The 23,163-nt window shown below is 35.8% G+C and overlaps 1 protein-coding gene across 1 annotated transcript in view; it reads left to right on the top strand.

Moving 5' to 3' along the window:
• PTPRD (protein tyrosine phosphatase receptor type D) overlaps nt 1-23,163 on the top strand; it is a gene marked incomplete at its 5' end in the record, with an annotated part of 288,177 nt that overhangs the window by 140,611 nt on the left and 124,403 nt on the right. The window contains 7 exons of the mRNA XM_081317525.1: nt 23-328; nt 1,153-1,346; nt 5,158-5,184; nt 10,212-10,329; nt 12,868-13,455; nt 13,823-13,923; nt 16,787-17,046. Coding sequence (XP_081173651.1) covers nt 23-328; nt 1,153-1,346; nt 5,158-5,184; nt 10,212-10,329; nt 12,868-13,455; nt 13,823-13,923; nt 16,787-17,046 — 1,594 coding nt within the window. The remainder of the gene's footprint in view (nt 1-22; nt 329-1,152; nt 1,347-5,157; nt 5,185-10,211; nt 10,330-12,867; nt 13,456-13,822; nt 13,924-16,786; nt 17,047-23,163) is intronic.

The following is a 23,163-nucleotide window of genomic DNA, read 5'->3' as shown; positions in this document are numbered from 1 at the left end:
TTTAACCCACTGCTGAAATTAGAGCCATCAGCTCCTCCTCAAGACATTAGTTGCAACAGCCCCAGCTCCACTAGTATTTTGGTAAGTTGGCAACCTCCTCCAGTGGAAAAACAGAATGGAATTATCACTTCCTATTCCATCAAGTACACTGGAACTGATGGAGAAGATGACAAGCCCCATGAAATTTTGGGAATTACTCCGGATACTACGCAGTACCTTTTGGAACAGTTGGAAAAATGGACTGAATATCGCATTTCTGTGGCAGCCCACACTGATGTCGGACCTGGCCCAGACAGTGAATCTGTATTTATTCGGACAGATGAAGATGGTATGTTTCTTCCACCCCATCCATTTGACTTTTTCTCTCAATCTGCTATCTTTGTATGATCTAAGTATTCCTTCCCTTCCTTGCTCATCTTTTTTTTCCCCCAGAACTATTTCAACGGATATTTTAAATCCAAAATGCCTTTTCCTGCTTCCTGTGTTTTTAAAAGCAGCAACAACAAAAAGCAAAAAATAGAAATGTTATGAACAACATAAAGAACTCTTTTAAAGTGCTCTCCCCAATGTGCATGACATTTTTTCCTCCACACAAAAAAAAATGGAGAATATTTTTTAGATTTTTTTTTCTTCTTTTTAAAAAAAAATCTTCTGATTTTATTCTGTCTTTGCACACATTATAAAGTATTTGTATCTTTGAGGAAACTGATGCTTCTCAATTTTTAAAATATTTTGAAATACGTTTTTCATATTTGAACTTTGAAGACAAATTGCACACTGCTATTGCCTTTTTCCCCATTGAAGAAATAATGATATAATAATGCATTTTAAAAGTCTTTTAGGTTTTGTATTATTTTGATTACTAAAATACTTCTTTGTGCTTTAATGCTTTGAGTTTCAAAGCATCTTCCTTGGCTTTTGTACATTTTTACATGTTTTTCTATTTCTCTAATACTCTTTTTTCTTCCATTTTTGCATCAGTCATGTTTTTTGATCTTTTCACTGAAATGTAGAACAGTTTTGTAGTGTTTTCATTTGTATTCTTCAAGAAAGGCTTGTGGGGTCTCCTTTTAAAAAGAAAAGAAAAAGAAAAAAAAGACTGATTATTTGGGACAAGTGCCTGTAATTCTTTTATCCACTGATATGTTCCAGTTCCTAGTGGTCCTCCTCGCAAAGTCGAGGTTGAGGCTGTCAACTCTACATCTGTTAAAGTGTCATGGCGTTCTCCAGTGCCCAATAAGCAGCATGGCCAAATCCGAGGCTACCAGGTGCATTATGTGAAGATGGAAAATGGAGAGCCTAGGGGCCAACCTATGCTGAAGGATATCATGTTGGCTGATGCACAGGTAATGAATTATATTCAGTTTCTTTAGCTAAGAAAGGCAAGGTATTCATACAATAGCCTTTTCTTTTTTTTATTAATAGCTTAAATGTTTTCTTTCTATTTTAGTACATCATTGCTAAAAGAATTCTGAATGCTTCAATCTATAACCAGATAATCAAGCTACCATGCTATTCTGTGTATAAATATTATTTCTAGACATGGATATGTTGTTGTAATGGAAGGGAAAACATACCTGAAACATATGCTATTTTTAAATCAAAGTATGTGTTTGTCATAGTGCAGAGTGGAAGCTCTCTTGTTCTTCCACAGTAGATGTTTGCTGTTATCTGGGCAGTGTCATATTATATACCTGTGGTGGTGAACCTATGGCACGCATGCCACAGGTGGCAAGCAGAGCCCTCTCTGTGGGCACCCACGCCGTCGCCCCAGTCCTAGGCCTTCAGTCCCGTCCATGAGCAACCTGCATCAAAATCTCCCCAGGCAAACAGCTTTTTAAGCTGGGTTTTATAAAACATTTTCAGTTTATGCCTCCGCCACTATGTGCAAAAAAAAAGTTCAATCAATTAATCAATTTCAACTTCTTGCAGGGAAAAAAATGATCTCGCAAAGTTGGAATTGATTGATTGAACTTTTATTTTTAGTCCCACACAATGGTGGAGGAAGTGACACATTGGAGCTGGAAAGAAAGTGCCGCATGGAGGTGGGAGGAAGTGGCAGAAGCAGGGTACTCCATGCGAGGGGTGGAGTGGGGCCTGTGCATGGGGTAGAGAAGCAACATTGCGGCGCTAGCATGGTGGTAGACCAGTTAATTTCCTCCCCCTACCAGACACCTGCCAAAGTCACGCAGGGTAAGGTTGCCACGCCCGCCCAGATGCCCTTGCCTTCTCCCAAGTTTTTTTCAGCTGCATTCCGTTTCTCCATTCGCTTCTCAGCCTTCTCCGCATGTTTGTGGGACTATCGGTAAAAAAAAAGAATCATCAGACTTTCTAACGTCTCATAAGATCTCAAGAAGGGTGGGGCACGTGCCCTTCCCATGCCAGGACAGCCCCTACAGCCCCAGGGCAGCCGTGCTAGGTGGCAGTGGGCAGGGCATTGAGGTGGGGGCTGGCAGGCCAACCAAAGAGCAGGTGGAGCGCTGGAGGCTCGGGGAGAGGGTGCTGAAGTGGGCGGTCGGGCCATTGGCAAAAGCAACACGGTTGAGTGGAAAGTGGCCTCAGGACAAGCGGGGCAGGTAAGAAAAGAACTCCTCACTCCCCCAAGAAATTGCCTTTTTTTCCTTACCTGACTCCCAGCCCCGTGCTGTTTCTCCTTTACGATCTGCCACCACATGCAAGGAAGTTTTTTTTCGGGGGGGGGAAAGGTCAATCAATCAATTCCAACTTCTCATGAAAGATCACGAAGTTGGAAGTTGATTGATTGACCTTTTTCCCCAAAAAAAACTTTGTTTCCTTGGGCGGATCGCAAAGGAGAAGCGGCACAGGGCTGAAAGTCAGGTAAGGAAAGAAAGGCAATTTGTGGGGGGAGCGAGGATTTCTTTCCTTACATGCCCCGCTTGTTCTGAGGCCGCTTTCTGCTCAACCACATTGCTCTTGCCAATGGCCCGACTGCCCAGTTCAGCACCCTCCCTTCCTGAGCCTCTGGCACTCCACCTTCTGCTTTGGTGGCTCTGTAGGCAGAACTGCAAAGTTCTCTTCTCTGTCAGACGCGGCTGTTTGCACTGGCAAACAGCCGCGTTGCGCCAAAACCGGCCCTCTGCTGTCTCGTGCATCACACCCAATGCCGCTGCCATGAGGCCGCAGAACAAGCCGGGCGGAGGTAAGGAACTGGTATACCAGATCTCCCCTCCCCTACTCCGCCTGCTGCTGGAGGGCTGGCCCAGCAAAGCCTCAGAGTGCAAGAGCAGGTTGTGGCTACTGACAGACGCAGTTGGCCCCTTTGCGCTCGCTGTGTGCGGGGGCTGATGGTGTCAGGCAACAGCTGCCGTGGTCCCTGCCTTGCCTTGCCTTGCCCTGCGGCAATGGCACCCTTGCCTTGCCCCTGCCTTGCCTCACCTCACCCCGCAGGACAAGCCTCCTGCTCACCATCCCACCTGCCAGAAACCCCCTGGATCTCCCCCAAACATTCCCATTCCCCACAGGCGTCCCTCCCCACAAGGAACATCGAGGTGGCCATGCTCACCCCGGCCACGCCCACCCAGTCTGCCATGACCACTGCAGCCACACCCACCCAGTGATCACAGCCACCCAAAAATAAATAAGTGGGGTTTGGGTTGCAGTTTGGGCACTTGGTCTCTAAATGTTTCGCCATCACTGTTATATACAGTACTTGCCAAACTATACAGTATATTAGTAGAATGAGATTATTTCATATTTAATGCATTCTTCCTATGCACTGGAACAATAATCACTTTTTAGTTCATTTTGATTTGGGCATAGATTCTGCTCTGTGTTTATATTTTTATCTCAATGCATATGATCCAGGTAAAGTTAAGTATTTTAAATTATATTAATATATAAATGAAGTTTATTGCACAGTTAAATTTCAGCATTGAATTACATCAATTTTGTTGGATGATATGTAATATATGCAAGTGAGCTAGGGTTTGAAAATAATATAGTAGAACTCAGTGATATATTTAAAATAAATAGAACTGTGCCTCAAATGAATAGTAGTTGATCTAATAGTATATGAGATGCTTTGTTTTTTTAAAGAAAAGCCTAGGATGATATATTGATAAACTGAAACAACATTGCTTTCTTTCTTACAGAATATAAAAAATCATAGAGAACCTATTTTACAATAATGAAAATTTGTCCATATTAAATAAGCTTTAAAAATAGAGATTTTTAATTACATATATTTTATGAGCTTTGGAGCCTGAAATCATTCTGATAGTATCGTAAGCCATGAAGTATTAAAAGCTTTTTTCATTCATGGTTAATTCTGTTTTGAAATGTAGCAATATGTAACCATCATATATTATAACCAAAAAAAGAATTAGAGTTGAACTAAATTGTTTAAATAGAACAACTTTATGGCATTTGTAATATTTTAAACTCCAATTCAATAAAATTACTTTACTGAAAACAGTACCATTTTTTCATGTAATGATTTAACGCCTTCCAATTCCTGTATTAAAAGTTAACATATTTGTAAGTCTTATTCATATCAATGTTTTAGCACATTTAGAACAACTTGTTAATGCTTTTGGATCATTGTGAATCTCCAGGGATTAGAAAGAGAACAATATGATTATATTGTACCTCTGTTCTTTAAACAGATTTTTCCCACTTGGAAAATATGCAGCCCTTTATGGCTCTAGTTCAAATTCTTTTTTTTCCTTTTTTCTTTAATTATAGAAGGAGCAGAGTGTGCTGTTGGTCATATGGTTCCATTACTGGTATGAAGTATCAAGTACATATAAATTGCCTCTATTAATCTAAACAGGTGCGCTGAATTAAATTTGACAGGGTAAAATAGAAATGAACATGGCTTAGTAGCATATGATTAACTAAAATGTAGCCTTTCATTATATCTCAACAGTTTGAACTAATGCTGTCATAAAGCATTGCTGTAAACTAAAAACACTTCAAACTAGGATGTATGTTTTTTTCAGAAATATCATCCACTATTCATGTACCATCAAAACAGAAACCGAAATTCATAGTTATTTTTTTTTCTAAATTCAGACTGATTTTACTAGTTAGTTTTCATATATGGTTATCCTGAGAAGGATAAAGATGCTTCAATAGCGTACAAATATCTCCTCATTTCTTTTGTTTTTCTTCCCAACATTCTTTACTCTCAATCAGTGGGAATATGATGATACTACTGAACATGTGAGTAAAATTGATTGCCTTCCCCCCCCCCTCCAAAGTATGATGGTTTTAATGTTTAATTTTTGGTTGCTTGCACATATGCATGGATTAATACTTTTCACACAACTTTGTTTTGATTTGATGCAATGCTTTTGCTTTTTAAGTTTTGTTAAATTTATATAATTGCCTCACTTGATCTTGCCGTGTATCCAAAATATATATTTTTAAAGAAAGCGGTTATCATTTTCATTTGCTTTCCTCAGGCTCGCTGTTTTATGTATTTGCTATCAAACAGACTTTTTCTTTTAGTCCCTAATCATTTCATTTCAGTTGATGAAATGCCAAGTTAAATATGTATTTGAAATGCATTTTTCTGAAAATATACATTGGTATTGGCTCAGGGTCAGCATTTTTAAAGCTGAGCTTTTTACCATATTGTTAAACAGATATTTTCTTCAGTATTTAAAGAGTTCCTTCCTTAATGCTGCTCTTGTCCAAAAACATGTACCCAATGATAAATCTAAAAGTCAGATTATCATATGATAATCATGAGTTACTGGATGAAAATAAAAACCAGTACAATGAGCAAACACAATTTCCAGCTTGTATTTTAGTTCTAGTGAAAATATTGCATTTATCTCTTATCCTCTAAAGCAGACATGTCAAACACAAGGCCCGGGGGCCGGATCCGGCCCGCAAAGTGGTTTCATGTGGCCCATGAAGCCATCCTGGAAACAGTGAGGGAACGGCCCCCACTGCCTTGGCCCTGGCCCAGAGACCCTCCTTCTGCCAGAGACCCTCAGATCTGTCCCACTCCTGCCCAGGCCCCCATAAGCACCCTTGATGCGAACGATGTAGATCTGGCCACGCCCACCCAGTAGGCCATACACACGCTAGCCACACCCACCCAGTAGGCCACGCCCACCCTGGCCATACCCACCCGGCCCCTTGAGGACAACCGCAATGCTGATGTGGCCCTCAATGAAATTGAGTTTGACACCCCTGCTCTAAAGAAACATATAAACTTACCTCACTCAGTGTTTTAAGGAAACATTTTGAAAACAATTATCTACTTTCAGTGTTGTTTCAACATATATAGCAAGTTGCTTATCAGAATTCTCAAACTGGATGATACTGTTTTTTCATGGTTTTTCACTGTTGCTTTTGAGTCTGAAATTTTCTGATCTAAAGAATCCATTTCATCTCCAAAATATTTTTAACTGCATAAATTTGATCTTTACAAAAGACTGTAAATCATGAAAAGAGCTTTTAACAAAATTAGCAATTCCAAATAACTTTGTTTCTGTTCTGCCTTCTCTGGTTCATATTTTTCCATTCTTTTCTAAAAACTCTTGGCAGTTTTCAACTGCTCTTCAGATGTTGAGAAGATGTACACTTTTAATTAAAAATATAGATGATTCCTGGGCCGTAATTTATCACAATAATAAACAAATTTAAATGAGGAAAAACAAAAATATTTTTCTGCTTACCATTTAAACTAGTGAAGGGCCAAATTACAAATCCATATGTTGACATTATCAGTTCATGTGACTACTTCATATACTGTGTGTAAATTTGAAATTAAGGTTTTTTTTTATTTAAAATATCAAGTCTTTCTCAAAAGTTGATGTGAATATATTTTCATCCAGTAGTCCCAATAGTGCTATTGAGTGTGTGACAACTCAGAACTTTGCACATTCCTTTGAATGTTATAGAATGGATAGCATTGTATATATATCCCACCAACTGATTCCCTTTACCTGAAGTTCAGTATTTGCATATGGAAGTTTCCTACGAAGCTTCATAAAGTCTTCTTTTTGGAGCATGAGAAATACAACTATTAGGGAGAAAAGGAATCCATTGTGCATTTCCCATGTGTTCACTTACAAAGCATGTTTTGTGTGCCTCAGAGCATGACTAATTTGTATTATTCAAAAAGATAGGTAGGTGGAATGTATGGTGTCCCATATTACAGCCAATTGCAAATCTCTGTATTTTAAATGGACAATAGGGAAAGCTCATATCACCATTGTGTACACATGTATGTTCTAAATGCCTCATCACTCAATTTCAAATACCTATCTTTCTACAGCTGCCCATTAATACGTTACTTAATAAAGGACACAATTGCTAAAGTTTATAGTTCTCCCATTTTTTACTATTCAGAAGGTGTTCCTTCTATAGAGCTATTTGGAAAAACCATATCTTCCCCATAATAAGTATTCTGGTCGTTCGGAAAGTATTTATCTCCAGTGGCTGCTTAAGGATAAGCAGGCAAGGATCATGGCGCAGGTGCTTAAATTCTGCGCAGCAGCACTGGGGATTCGCCAGAAACATACAAATATTTTTAGATCTTTTTAATAATCTTTTATAATTAATTTTATTACGTGTTTTTATTCATCATTAGACCATGCTCAATGTATTTTTATTGTCAGGTCAGTATGGTTCAGTTTCTTTTAAGGTAGCTAGGTTTTGTTATACTATCTGTAAAATTAGGGAGACTTTAGTTACCCATTGATTACATCATTAATTGTAATATATTGCTATGCCTTCTTGTGTTCGGTTCTGTTTAGTTTTGTTTCATTTAAATGTTTAATTTTTTGTGTTGGCCCATGGCTGTAATAATAAACATACTACTATATTCAGAAGGAGAAACTAGTGGAAAGATTAGCCATGAAGAACTGAGTAATACTGCATTGAAAATTAAAATTAACATGCAGGCACAAAGTACATAAAAAAGCATATACAGTTTAAGGCTGAGATGTAATGGAACCAAGTTGTTTCAAATCAGTTGAATTGTGGTTCATATTAAGCATATAAAAATAGTGGAATTTTAGAAAGCTTAAATTTTGCTAGCTCAAGTCCATTATAAATAAATAAATATCATTTCAAAAATTAGTTTCAGCATGTAAAACAAATCATCAGTTGGTTTCTAGTATATAATCACTTTCAGATTCTAATCTTCATCCTCTTAAAATATTTTAAAAACTACAAGTTAGGTTTCACTAAATCCTATTATATTTCCTATTGAATAACTATATAGAATGTAATGTATTGTCCATAATTTCTTGTCCCAAATCAAACATTCAGATTATATTTAATGATATTTTAGATTTTAAATAAGAGATTTAATTATTTAAATTAATATTATTTTACAATATGGTCATAACCATCATAAAACGGGTCAGTTTTATTATTTTTTTGTGGTCATCTTTAAGTGAATGCAGTGATCATAAAGCAAAATGGTTCACTGTGAGTTTTGTTTTGCTGAAAAATGGAAGTGCTAGTTTTCAGGAAAACCATCACAAAACACAGTCACATGACCATGGGACACTGCAGATGTCCCAGAGTTTGGTCATGTAAGCATGAAGGAGATGCAACCATCTGATCTTCAGATCTGGATAATAAATCTCCTTTTTGGGTAAAACTTTGAATGATCGCTAAGCAACCCATTTTAAGTGGAGAAATACCTGTAGAATTTTGATCATGCTGTGCTTCATAATTTTTTAGATTGAAATCTAAAGTGTTCCCTTCTCAGTAAATACAATTAGACTCATCCTTTAAAATTTGAAGTTGTGTACACACTTACTTGAAAGCAGTAAATCTAGGACTGTGTTTCAAAAATTGTTCCAGAATGAATTTTCATTAAAGCACTGTTTAATGTTATGGGCAGGCTCCATAATGGTAATATGTCTAGGACTACTTGTATTTGTTAGATCAATTAAGCTGATTCCAAGGAAATGTGCATGGAATCATATGTTTCCTAAATTAAGACAAGTCATGTGGAGAATAACCTTTAGCAACAGGAACTTGCAACCAAGAGAGTCAGATAAATGAAATCTGAATCCAAAGCAGAAATATAACTTGAGAAATTGTCTCAGATTTAATCCCCTCTAATTTTCTTATAGATAAAAGCAGGGAGAGGAGAAGCATAGTCAGACTTGCCAGATTCTGTTACAATAAAACTGGTATTAGCAGTGCTTTTTTTGTAAAAGAAAAAGGTGCCGAAACTCACACGTGTCATACAACCCACTTTGCCTACCCTACAAGGTTCCATCCAAAAAGGGTGCTGGAACTCCGTTCTGGGCGTTCTATGAGAAAAAAAGCCCTGGGTATTAGTATACATAATGGCTTCCCAGTCTGATCCATCTCAAAGGACTAGAGGGTGGAAAACATTTGGTGTCAAAAAATTACCAAAATTACCATAGAGTGTTTTTTTAGAGAGCAAAAATTAGAGTGGGTAAGTTGATAGTAGCACATATTAATTTCTTTTTTAAAATCTAAATTTTAGGAAATAATTCTGAGTTATTATTTTTGTTTTCTCATGGTCAGCCTGGAGTTTAGACTGGATTTGGCATTTTTATCCATCTATCAAGTCCAAGAACTGGAATAGGAAATTGTTGGTTGTTGTCGTTGTCGTCATCATCATCATCATTAATACAGCAAAAAAGTTTTCAGGCTTATGTTACATTTGTCACATATTCAACATCTTAAAATGGCAACAAAAGATGCTGATTTTGACAATATTAGTCAGACAGTTCTCCAGTGGTTACAATAAAAGTGTTCAAGGCTAACTTGCAGTCATCTTAAGTTTACACCCCAATCTATATGTAATATGGTTCTGTAATTTAAAAAATAGATACCCCTGCTGTAAAGATAGCAGTATGACTGATTTGTAAATAATGGCTAAGACAAGTATTGTGTCAAGTTTGATTTTATTTTTGTAGCCCAAATACACTCATTCTACAGTAATAAAAATAAATAGTAAGAAAATGTGGCATTGTGCCCTTTAAGTGCTTAGCCTTACATTTATAAAAAAAACATTTAAGGCATGCTGCTCAGAACGTTCATCATTCTTCTGGCTTAATGCAAAACCTTATTCACTTGTTTCATCTTCTGGTATCCCTAAAAGCTTGTCATCTCTGCAGATAGCATGAAAGCTCTGTGCACTGAATGCAAGTTATTGTAACTTATGGAAAGATGAAAAACTTGTGAAGTGTCTCTGTTCCATATTATTAATATACCATGCTTTTATTACATCATTTTAGGAGATGATCATAGCTGGATTACAGCCAGAGACAACCTATTCCCTGACTGTGACAGCCTATACAACCAAAGGAGATGGAGCCCGGAGCAAACCGAGATTAGTATCTACTACTGGTGCAGGTACTATCTGATGAACCTTTCCATTATGAAGCCTTATAATGAATGTTGACTGCTTTGATTATTTATTATACCAGGTGCTAAATGTTCTTAGCTGATTGTGTACAGTAAAGCATTATTTATTTTCATTGTGATTTTTCCATGCCTGACTCTTTTTTTAGAGTTTAGATGCATCCAGGAATATAGGAGAATACAAAATCTGACACATCAGGCATAGTACACATTGGTTTGTAAGCCCTTCTGTTTCAATTGGAGAAACACAGTAGCCCCACAGTATAGGTAATTTAAAATATGGCATTTGAAAAACTCCATTACAGTTTGTTGAACAAGACATATTTGCCTACTTCACATGTTACACTAAAAAAAATAATCCAACAAACTACAGGGCATGAAATTATAACCCAAGAGATTGAAAATGAAATATAGAGTCTGGAAAAAGTGTTGGGAACAAAAAATAAAGACCAGAAGAGGTAGAGATAGAGAAATAAAGATACTGTATGTGATTTCCAAGTTGTCATTATTAATATACGGTAATAATAATGAATTCCTCATTAAACTCGGGAACATACAGGAGAGTTATTTTACTTTACCCCATCATTTTAAAAAATGGTAAACTATCCATAACATGGAAAGGAAAAGATCTCTGTAGAATGAAGAGAAACCCCTAAAGAGACTACAGGACTAGAGATAGGACTGAAAAATAAAGGGAGCAGCAGGCAAATGGAGAATTTGACTCATGAACATTTGGATCTAAGACAGCATATATTAATTAAGCTTCATTAATGTTTTGATAGTGTTGGTTCTTTCAAACAATATAACTAATGGTTTTAGGTTTACAATGCTGTTTTTTTTCCCTGGTATACAGACTACCCTTACATTCTCAATCTGCTGTGTATTCATTCATTATTATTTACCTTTCTTCTGGGTTTTGTCTGCATGTAGATCTCATGGCCAATTAATTATCAAAGGATGTCTAGTGGGAAAATATTTAGTTTTATATTAATTTTGTATATTAAAAAGAATAATTGTTCTTCTATGAAAAGCATGATTTCTTAGAATAATATGTTAAGTAGTGTTTTCATCTGACTTCATTTTAAGTGTTCCAAGAATAAATTGCTTAGCAAGGTTTCAACTTTGGTTTTTTTTTTCATTTTCTGATAGCTGTAGTTTGAAAATTTCGTTTTTGAAACTTCCATATGTCAAATGGCTATAGTTTGAAGTTTTTATGTCTGATATTAAACATAAAAATTAAGCTAAAAATGCGTCTGTGTGTGTTGTATGTGTGTGTGTGTTAGCTTTTTATGTACAATTTCCTGATTTTAATTCCTGATTTTTATTTTTATTTAATGGTGGAATTTTTATGCTGACATGGTGTCACTTGATTCAGCAGAGTAAGCTTTTTGTTCATTATCAGAACATTATTTAGTGAAATTATATGTTTTATTGTTTGTTTTTTCCTTTCCACTCATCCCCCATTTTGGATGAAATTCCCCTGCTTTTTAAACTAACCTTTTCTGTAATGTTAATACCAGAACACTGATAAAAGAATCAAGATCAAATTAGGATATGCAATCTGGTATATTAGTTTATTTAAACAAGGGAATGACATCACTAGTATAAAAGCTGTCATATGAAGATACCCTGAAAGCCCTGGAAAATGGCTTCAACTGTCTGCTTTTAGTTTGATTTGGCTGACTAGAGTGATGCAGACTGTCATTCTTTTCAAACACATGATTTTAAGATGATTGATTCATCTTGATTCAGATACCTTTTATATACAGATATTTTGCTCTTCCCAACATAAAAGTGCATCCTCTGGAATAAAATTAGTCCTCGACTTATGACCACAATTGAGCCCCAGATTGTTCTTGTTAAGTGAAACATTTGTTAAGTGACTTTTGCCCCATTTTATGACCTTTCTTGCCACATATGTTAAGCAAATCACTGCACTTGATAAGCTAGTAACCTGGTTGTTCACCGAATCTGGCTTCCTCACTGACTTTGTTTGTCAGAAGGTCACAGAAGGTGATCAAATGACCTTGGGACACAGCAAGAGCCATAAATATGAACCAATTGCCAAGCATCTGAATTTTGATCACGTGACCATGTAGACGCTAGAATGGTCACAACTGTGAAAAACGATCATAAGACATTTTTCATTTTCAAAGTTGTAACTTTAATAATCACTAAACAAACTGTTGTAAGTCGAGGACTACCTGTATATTCTGATTGGATTAATCATATTAAAGTAAAGTCCATAAGCCTAATATACAAAGATGCACAATTAATGTATGTAGGGCTTGATTTCATATCAATGGGGTTCATTGCGTAACTGCTATATTTAGGAACTAGAAAAAGGAGAATAAAGAAAGATAATAGAATGCTTAATGTGTTGCAAGGTCTGAATTAATATTTGAGGATGGGGGTAGAGTAGAGAAATGGTATGTTTGTTGCATAAGTAATTTTTAAAGAGACCTAATAAGCAATTTTAGAAATAAATATTGAAGGTACATTCTGTGCTGAAATAATGTTATGTTACAGTTCCAGGAAAACCTCGGCTTGTAATTAGCCACACACAAATGGGTACAGCTCTAATTCAGTGGCACCCACCTGTCGATACATATGGCTCCCTGCAAGGGTACCGCCTGAGGTTTGGCCGCAAAGACATGGATGCCTTTACAACACGGGATTTTACTGATAAAGATGACCACTACACGGCTACTGATATTCATAAAGGGACTTCTTACATCTTCAGGCTTTCAGCTAGAAATAAAGTGGGCTTTGGGGAAGAAATGGTAAAAGAAATTTTGATTCCAGAAGATCTACCAACTGGATTTCCTCAAAATCTACATTCAGAAAGTGCCACCTCAACCTCTGTCCAACTAACTTGGCAACCGCTCATTTTATCCGAGAGAAATGGTATTATCACCAAATACACTCTACAGTACAGAGATATCAATGTGGCACATCAACAAACAGAGATCCCTGTTGCTCCTGTTGATACTATTATGACACTTTCAGGCTTAAAACCAGATACCACATATGATGTAAAAATACGTGCACATACAAGCAAAGGGCCCGGTCCATATAGTCCCAGTATCCAGTTTAGGACATTACCTGTGGATCAAGGTAGGATTTGTCTGCTTATGTCTTGCCTTGTAAAGGATCTCAGTCTTTGGATATCAATATTTTAAATATAGCTTCAATTTTCAAAACCATCATATAAGTAGATTCATCTGATGCAGAGGTAAAGTATGTAAATCTTCATGTGTTTTGGATTCACTAGAATTCAGTTATCCCATATCAGACAAGTCTGGCTCTCTTCTACCTAATAATTGCAGGTAAGGAAAATACAATTATTTTGAGATGTCATTTGTAAGAATGGAATGTGGTTTCTAAAAACAGGTAGGAATATAATGAAATATGTTTACTGGTGAAAAGGGGATGGGATCCAAAATCAAAATGTACTTTAAATATATTACTTTTCCTTTTCCAGCAGTGTTTGCAAAAAATTTTCATGTCAAAGCAGTAATGAAAACATCAGTTCTTCTTTCCTGGGATATACCAGAGAATTACAATTCTGCCCTACCTTTCAAAGTAAGTGGTTCTTAATCTTCAAGGGTCACAGGACTTGTAATGGACAAATGTCTTTATTAAAGGATTTATAGACCCACTCTACTAACTAACAGATATTTAGTAGTCCAGTTTGAACTAAATCAGAAGATCATGGAACAAGTTCTCCAAGATTGATACTAGATTGATAATGATTGACAGTTGATGTTAATTAATTCTATGTTTATGTATCAGCATTAGTGATGTTGAACTAACACCAGAAATAAGTAGAACAGTTTTTACTGTTTAGAGTATTATAAAAAAACTGAGATTGTATCATTTTATTATTATAATAAAAAGGGTTAATTTTATAACAACAAGTTGGAAGGGATCTTGGTCATCTAGTCCAACCCCCTGCTCAGGCAGGAAACCCTATACCATTTCAGACAAATGGCTGTCTTGTCTCTTCTTAAAAACTTCCAGTGTTGCAGCATTCACCACTTCTGGAGTCAGGTTGTTCCACTGGTTAATTGTTCTAACTGTTAGGAAGTTTCTCCTTAGTTCTAGGTTGCTTCTCTCCTTGATTAGTTTCCATTCCTTGCTTCTTGTCCTGCCTTTGGGTGCTTTGGAGAATATTTCTGATTATTTTCTCTGTTCCTGGTTTTATAATATATTTCCAAATTATCACTGTTCTTTAAACAATATTTTTAAAATCTGCTTTTCCTACCTGTCATGCTGTGATGAAACTTTCTTGAAAAATTAGTATCTGTAATATAGTGCTTCTTACTCTTTTCTGTATTGTATTGTCACACGCTAGTATGCAATGAATTGCACTCTGTCAGCAGAGTCACAATGGTATCTCTGTTTTTAGTGGGTTACCCAATGCATTTTCAAAAATCAACCTGGCTGTTTAGCTCTACATTTAGAGCCTTCCAGTTATCGTGACAAGGCTTTCAAATCAGACCATAAATATGACATAATGCATTTTTCTCCCACTGATGCCATTTGAGGTGGGAACTGGGGGAAGAATCCAGCAGCACATCCAGGAAAACAAAGAATAAGCTTTTTCGCTCTTACACAAAAAGTCAAATTGTAGCTTTCACCAGTATTGGTGATAATTACACCAGTTATTTAGTTTAATATGAGGTGGCTGGATGGAGTCACTGAAGCAGTAGGCGTGAGCTTAAATGGACTCCAGAAGATGGTAGAGGACAGGAAGACCTGGAGGAACATTGTCCATGGGGTCACAATGGGTCGGACATGACTTTGCAACTATCAACAACAACAACAATTTAGTTTAATAATTATAATTCCTATATTAGTATGAAATAGTTCTGAAGAATTAAGTTGTCAGATTCTACTGATATAAGAGAGGAGTGTATATTCTGTATATTTACTGTAACACAAGTTGCTCCTTAATATTTTGGTTTGTTTTGGGGTTTTTTAATTGTGGGAACCTTTTAATATAACAAACTGTTCTATAAAAGAGATCCTTGACTGGCAATGCTGTACCACCTATGGCTTCCTAATGCCGAGTTGAAAACATAATAAAATATAAAAATGAATTAAAAGATGACATGAAACTTACTAATAATGTCATGAGTAACATTCCTTTTCAAGATAGCCTAATTGGTAAATTCTGCTTGTTGGTCAATGTTGACAGCATTGTTTAAGATACAGAGATTAAGCAAGTTAATTATCCGGACTGAACAAAAACCTACATTGTTTGATATCATGTCCTTTTATAATCAGAATAAAGAGAGCATATCTGTTTCAAAGAAATGAACTTGGCGTATAGAAAATCATTATCAGGTTTTACATGAACGTTAAAGTCATCAACCATCACTCTAAATGTGTCTCAGGAAGCAAACAGAAGACTTAACAAATAGGTATAGTCTATAAATTCCTGAAGCATGCGGATTGTCTCATAAGAGAAAAGTAATCACTAACAAAATGTTACCCCTAAAGTAAATTACTGCTAATGGAGCTTATTGTTCAAATGTAGACTATATGACCAGCCTCATATTCCAAGTGATTAAAACTAACACCTCAAGGCCTCCTTTATTCTTCCTTTTCCCCTTGTCTCAATTTCAGCTAAAACTATCTGCAACTTTATCATTAGTAGAATAGATTTCTTGGATCAATGTAGCACTATATTTTCCATATAAAACTCAAAAACAAAATGTTTTTTGCAACTTGACTGCCAACCCATTCCATCCCAGCTGGATTTCCACTCCTCAACCTATATCAGGGGTTCTTCAAATTTGCCCTTTTATGACTTGTGGACTTCAACTCCCAGAATTCTGGGAGTTGAAGTCCACAAGTCATAAAAGGGCCAGGTTTGAAGACCTCCTGATCTATTTGGTAGTCCTTGCTTACTTTCTTGAATTTGCACCCATCACAGTATCCCCACAGACAAGCAAAGTCAATCAGGAGCCTGGCAGGAACCCTCAAGCCGTGACAATGTGACATGTCATGTAATGACCATATCCCAAGGCAGCAACAAGAACTGCCATCTTAAGTCAGAGTCATCACATGATTTTTTTTCCTTCCAACTGTGTCACTTACCAGTGGAATTTCGGGTTCTAATTGCGGTAGTTAACTGAGTACTATCTGCACTTGCGTTCATTGAAGCTAATGACATATCATTCAACGAAAGGAGTTGGGAACCATTAAAGCCTAGTGGAAACACTAAGTCATCCGTGATCTTACCATTCCATCCAAGAGTCCATTTATACATTTGATTCTGAGGTTTTAAATCTGTTTGTTCCGGCATGTATTTTTTTTAACTAACTTCCAAGTCATTTTGTTAAAGGCAAGTTTTATTTCCAAACTTACTTTTCTCCTGCACATACCTAGGGGTTATTATTAATATATTTGCTGCTTTTATTAAATTCCCATTTGTTAGATTCTTTATGATGATGGGAAAATGGCAGTTGAAGTGGATGGCCGAGCCACGCAGAAACTGATCACCAATCTGAAGCCTGAGACATCCTATTCATTTGTGCTAACCAATAGAGGGAACAGTGCTGGAGGACTGCAACACAGGGTAACAGCAAAGACGGCCCCAGATGTACTACGAGCCCAACCGGTTTTCATTGATAAGACCAATCTAGATGGAATGATAACAGTGAAACTACCAGAAGTACCAGCAAACAAAACTATAAAGTAAGTTATATCTAACAAATATTGCGAGAGCTTAATAACAATTCAAGGAGACTTACTGTATAATTTCTTAGAATATATTCTATGGTTTAAAGCATTTACTTTTTTAGCCATTGCCTTAAGTGCAGGCACTGCAGTATAGAGGCAAGCAGTTTAAGATTTGAAATACAGTTTATTGTTTATTGTGATTATATGTTCTCTTTCAAACGTGACCCAGAGACTATGTGTTAACTTTTTATTTATTTATTTATTTATTTATTTATTTATTTATTTATTTATTTAAGAAAAACTTTGTCTTCATTGGGAAGCAGGAGCCACAGAATGGAGATGGGTATTATCAAAAGAATTAAGGGGGAGGCTTAAGGTGCAAAATAAGTAAGAGTTAAATGGCAAAACAGGAAAATAAAGTATCACAGGACCTTAACAGACCTGGGTTTTACACCTCATTTTTGCAAAAGTCTGCAGAATATCATGAAACTGAAAATGACTACGCTTGCTATTACAGTACATTTCAGCATTATAGTCAGGGGTGTGCAGACCATGAAACATTTTCTGCCCATCCCTAAGCTAGTACAGAGGGATTGTTTACCTACAACTGAACTGAATTAGCTTGACCTCAATTCAGACTGAGTAATAGCAATACATTTCATTGGCCTACTACTCATAGAAAGTTTGGCTTCCCCCCCCCAATTCGCACAGATTTTCTCATTCAGTTTATTGATGTGATTTGTAAATGTAAATCAATAAAGAGATTCAAAACAAATTATTCAAATTAGATTTGACCTAGTTCACCCAGATTTCACCAGAAATTTATTCAAATGAAGCAAATCTAACTTCATCCCTAACTTCATTGTAGGATTCAAATTCTAGGACCATGAGAATTGTTTGTGTATTATTCTCCAAGGGGAGAATATTCCATAGGGCATGGGCAATGACAGAAAAAGCTCTCTTCCTACCAGTCAGAGCTCTTTAATTCTAATGGGGTCTGCAACAAACCTTCCCTGCTTGATCAGGTAGGACAATTTTAGCAACTATTTAGGATGGAAGTGAGAAGAAATATCTGGCTTTAAGGCAAAAGCATGGTAATTTATAAAATGCTTTTTTCGGGGGTACAATATTAAATATGAAACGGGATAATCTATAATTATTTTTAAAATATAAAACTAGCGTTGAAAGAAGCAGAATCGGGTATACTGTTCAGTAGTGCTTTAAAACCCATCCATATAAATATACAATGAAAGCATGAATGGTTTTTCAAGATTCTATGAATTATTGCCAAAAATATTTTTTCACATGAAGATATATTTCAGATGAATGTGTACAACCATTGTTCATCAATTTAAAAAAGCAGAGATTTCTTTTAGTTTCCCACTCAACAGTCATACCTCAACATTCACTATTCATATAAATATAAATGCAGAGATAATTTCCTTCTTTTCTCATCATACAATAACATTCACCTCTCTTGAGCTCATTATGGCTAAATACATTTTATTTGCAAAATCCCTCTTCCTATCAAGCATTTTCTGGTATAATCAAGTTATTAAATATAATAGTTATTCCTATTTGTCTTTGTTATTTAACAAACATAATATCAGTAATATTAATATACACGCAGACGCACATGTAAAAGGGAAAGAAAAGTAAACCAGAAATAGAATCAAATGCACATTTGAATTTGGAAGTTATAAATATATTACTATTACGTGCATACCTATTTGGAATGCTTTCATGCAGAATAACGTACAGATGAAAAACTTTTTTTAGGAAATACAGTGCTGTTACAGGTTGTCACTTAATGATAGTTCAAAGTTTTGTGGACTTAAAAAAAAAACTATTTACATTTTGTCCTCAAAATTACAACTGCCACATCCCTCCCATGTGATCACGGTCATGTGATCACTTTTGGGTGCTTGTCAACTGGTTTGCATTTAGGACTGTTTGCAGTGTCACACAGAAAGGTGACCACAATTTGTGCCATTTCTTGCAAAAAAAAAATCATTGGAAGAATAGATTTGCTTAACAACCACATGATTTATTTAATATTCGTAGTAATCTGCTTTATAGCTGTCCCAGAATGATTGTAAAATTCCATCAAGTCTCAGGGTGACTTTACTTTCAACCTCAATAACTTACAAATAAAATTCCAGGCTCTGTTATGGTCATACCTCAAGGGCTACCGTATGACTAAAAGGATGAATAGATTTGGATAAATATATTCTTCATTCTAAGAAATTTCTTGGTTATTTCTAAAATTAACATTAACATCATGTACTATATGTTTACCTGTTCAGAAACATCATATTAATACAGCAACAGTAGTTTAATGTTTCTTCTTTATAAAAGTAATCATCAAACATTGCGGTATAAAGGTGTATTTCAGAAAAGGCAAGATGTGATTTAAATCCAAAAAGTAATTTTGCAACACATGAATTTGATAGGTATGTTTTTGTTCAGTCCTGGAACATGGTTTACGATGCTTTTTTAAATGGGTCTGTGCAGATTAAACAGGGATAATATTAAAAAGCTGACATTGCAATGCCAGTTGGGATTTAAAATGATGGACAATAAAGATTCCCAGGAAAGACTGTATACCATGCAGTCAATATATGCAACACATTTTTCATGTAATCCTTTGTATTCTGAGTTTCACACAAAGCCATTTTTACTGCTTTATTGAACTTCTAAAGAGGGCTGTAGGAAAGAAAATTCTAAACCATTAAAAAGTACGAAAAATTAGTCCACATCTACTAATAAAATACATACATAGTTTATAAATATAAATGGGAAACATTACAGATTAAAATCACCAGAAATACAACTTGATAAGACAGATAGCTAATGCCTCTCTAGAAGACAACTTCCGAAAGTAACTTAGGAGCCATAGCACATACCATAATCACAGCACCATAATTTGAATTCTATAACACATGTAAGAATATATTAATTTTTGGAAACTAATATTAAAAACTGGTGTACATAATGGAACATTGTTTATAAATATGCATTTTAGGATAAAATATAACTACAAAATTACATACGAAATGCACACATTTTAATCAGATTTTTACTTATAGCTGATAAGTTATTGAAACATACATTTTCAACAAGAAATATGAGGTACAATAAAGAGCTTCATGGTAGGAAAAAGAAAATATGAAAACATGCAATAATATTCTCTTCTTAAGGCTTTCAGTGTTCTTCAAATGATCTCAATGAGTACAGAATATCGTACTACATTTGCCTGTGTTTTCACTAAGCAAAATTCTTCTCATAGTTCTCATAGGTGACTAGTCTAAGTTTTGAATGACATAAATGTGAAAGCACAATTGATTACACAGCCCGTTGTATGGAATTACAGAGGTAAATAATAATGAAAAACATTTCTATAAATATTCAAATATCAAATGATAAGAGGGATCAGGAAGGAAGAAAAGGAAGGAAGGAAGGAAGGAAGGAAGGAAGGAAGGAAGGAAGGAAGGAAGGAAGGAAGGAAGGAAGGATCAAAATGAATCAAATCATTATTATGGTCATTGATCAGCATAGATCAGAAGGAAGATTTTTGTGTTGGATAAGAAGAGATTGGTATAAGCCTTTCAGTTTAATCATATACTTTTGGGGACCAAAAGGGAAACTGCTAGAACTACTCCAATATGGATAGAAATTACAATTTATTTCTTTTACCCATATTTGTATGCCTTCGATTTCTTATGTGTCTTTTATAGATTTTCTAAGTAGTATAAAGTTATTATTTTCTATAAATACAGTTTCATTTGGATTTTTGTTATAAATTGGACGGATAGAAATCTGTTCTAAAAAGCAGAGTTCAACACTATTAACCCATCACTAATCTCTACTGACAACAGAATTTTCATTTAAATTCCATGAAAATAAATTCTGTCACACACGGACAAAAGATTCTATCCACTGAGAGTTTGTGATTACATCAGGAAAAACAGTACATTCTGATTAAGACACACCATCTGGACATCTTCATCTGCACAACCAGGATGAAAAATTTAAATGCCATACATGCCAATAAAAATTCCCTCTTCAAGAGAGTTGAGCACGATCTTCTAATTCCAGTGTTGCTGATTGTTTGATATATCCAACTCAGCCTAAATAGAGAGTAAAGAAGATAACCATAACAAGAATATGTGAAAACTGTTACTTTGGTAAAAGGGCCTGAAGCATTGTTTTAAAGTCCAGAACATCCAGATTACATCCAGACAACATAAGGAAGCAGGTCGTTGAACTATAAGAAAGAGGAGGATGTATGGCTCAATCAGGCTTGCAGTATTGCAAATTTTGGAACATTTTGTTATTATAACCAGTCTCAATAAAAGTAGTTTTAATTCTCCCATGGAGCTCATTTCACGGTCCCGTCTTATCTAGTGGAACTGACAGATAACCAGATGTAAGGAGTCCTCGCCTTACAGCCATTTGTTTAGAGACCATTTGAAGTTACAATGCCATGACCATTTTTCACATTTACGGCTATTGCAGCATCCCCATGATCATATGATCAAAATTTGTGTGCTTGGTAATTGGCATTTCTTTATGACAATTGCACAGTCCCAGGATCATGCAATCATTTTTTGCAACCTACTGATTAAGCAAAGTGGGAAACGAGATTTGCTTAACCAACCGTGTTACTAATTTGTCAACTGCCTTGATCCACTTAAGAACTGTGGCAAGAAAGGTCGTAAATAGGTCAAAACTCACTTAACAACTATTTTGCTTAGCAATGGAAATTTTAGGCTCATTTGTGGTTGTAAGTTGAGAACTATCTGTAATTACATTTCAGTTAATCTATGTCAAATTCCAATATTTTTTTAAATAACTTGCTTTTTGGTAGTGATGCAACCCAGCCAGTTTTCTGCCTGTAGTAATGATTTTTTTTCACCCTAAAATTCTGTTCTGGATTGTGAAGCAAGCTTCCCTTATGACACCTGAACCTCTAAACAGATTTGCATAAAAAATCTGTACATAACCCTGGGCAAATATTTTCCAAACTCTATTGGCAAAGAAACTTATGCCAAAGCCTGCTACAGGAAAACTAATGAAACTGTACAATTATATATACATATGTGAATACGTACATATACAGCAGTGATTTATGCTGACGATCTCTAATTAGATTGCCAACACACCTTAGAAGTAGTATTACATATCAAGTAGATTCTTAACCTATCAGCACAGCAGTCATTCCTAACGTGATCAAAAGTTCATGGAAGACAGAGTGGGGCTTTGGAACATGAATTTTATCAATGCCATGTACTGAATCTAGTAGATACAATGATGAATATCAATTTACGGCATAGGAAGAGCAGTCTTACATTCAGGAAAATTGGTATATAAATTAAAATCTTGTTATACAATTTAACCTGAAAAAATGCTGAATGGGAAGTAAAATTTGGATTGTCTGCTCAGAACTGACCCAATCAGGAATACGGATAGTCGTTGACTTACAAACCACAATTTGGACCAGAATTTCTGTTGCTAAGCATGGCAGTCACTAAGTCGCACCTGATTTTACGTTTTTGTCATGGTTAAGCAAATCACTGCAGATGTTAAGTGAATCACATGATCCTTAAGCCAATCAAGTATCCCCTCCCCCATTGACATTGCTTGTCTGAAGCCAGGTGGGAAGATTGCAGATGGTGATCTCATCACCTGGGACGCTGCCATCCTTGTAAACACATACAGGTTGCCAAACACCCAAATATCAGTCTTGGACCATCGGGATGTTGCAGTAGCCATAAGTGTGAAGACTGGCCCATAAATCACTTTTTTTCAGAGCTGTTGTAACTTTGAATGGTCATTAAATGAATGGTTGTACATTAAGGACTACCTGTAGGTATATCTAATTGAGAGAGCGTATGCGAGAGATTATGATTTCTTGCATTATGAATCACCAAATACTCATTGGCAGCATTAAGATACCTGTGTTTCACAATATAACATTTCTTGCCTATATGAAAGTAACTTATTAAAAGTGTTTGGAGTAACACAATATAGTTCAGAAGTGAACATTTAGCTCAGCATGAAAATCATTGCCTATAGCAGCTAACAGCTTCATAGTTTTTAAAAAGGATATGTCTCTCTGTGTGTGTGGTT

The sequence above is a fragment of the Vipera berus genome, assembly GCF_964194415.1.
Source record: "Vipera berus genome assembly, chromosome: 2".
Classification (NCBI taxonomy): domain Eukaryota; kingdom Metazoa; phylum Chordata; class Lepidosauria; order Squamata; family Viperidae; genus Vipera; species Vipera berus.
Note: the sequence above shows the minus strand (reverse complement) of the source record. Positions and strands in the feature narration are given on the sequence as shown.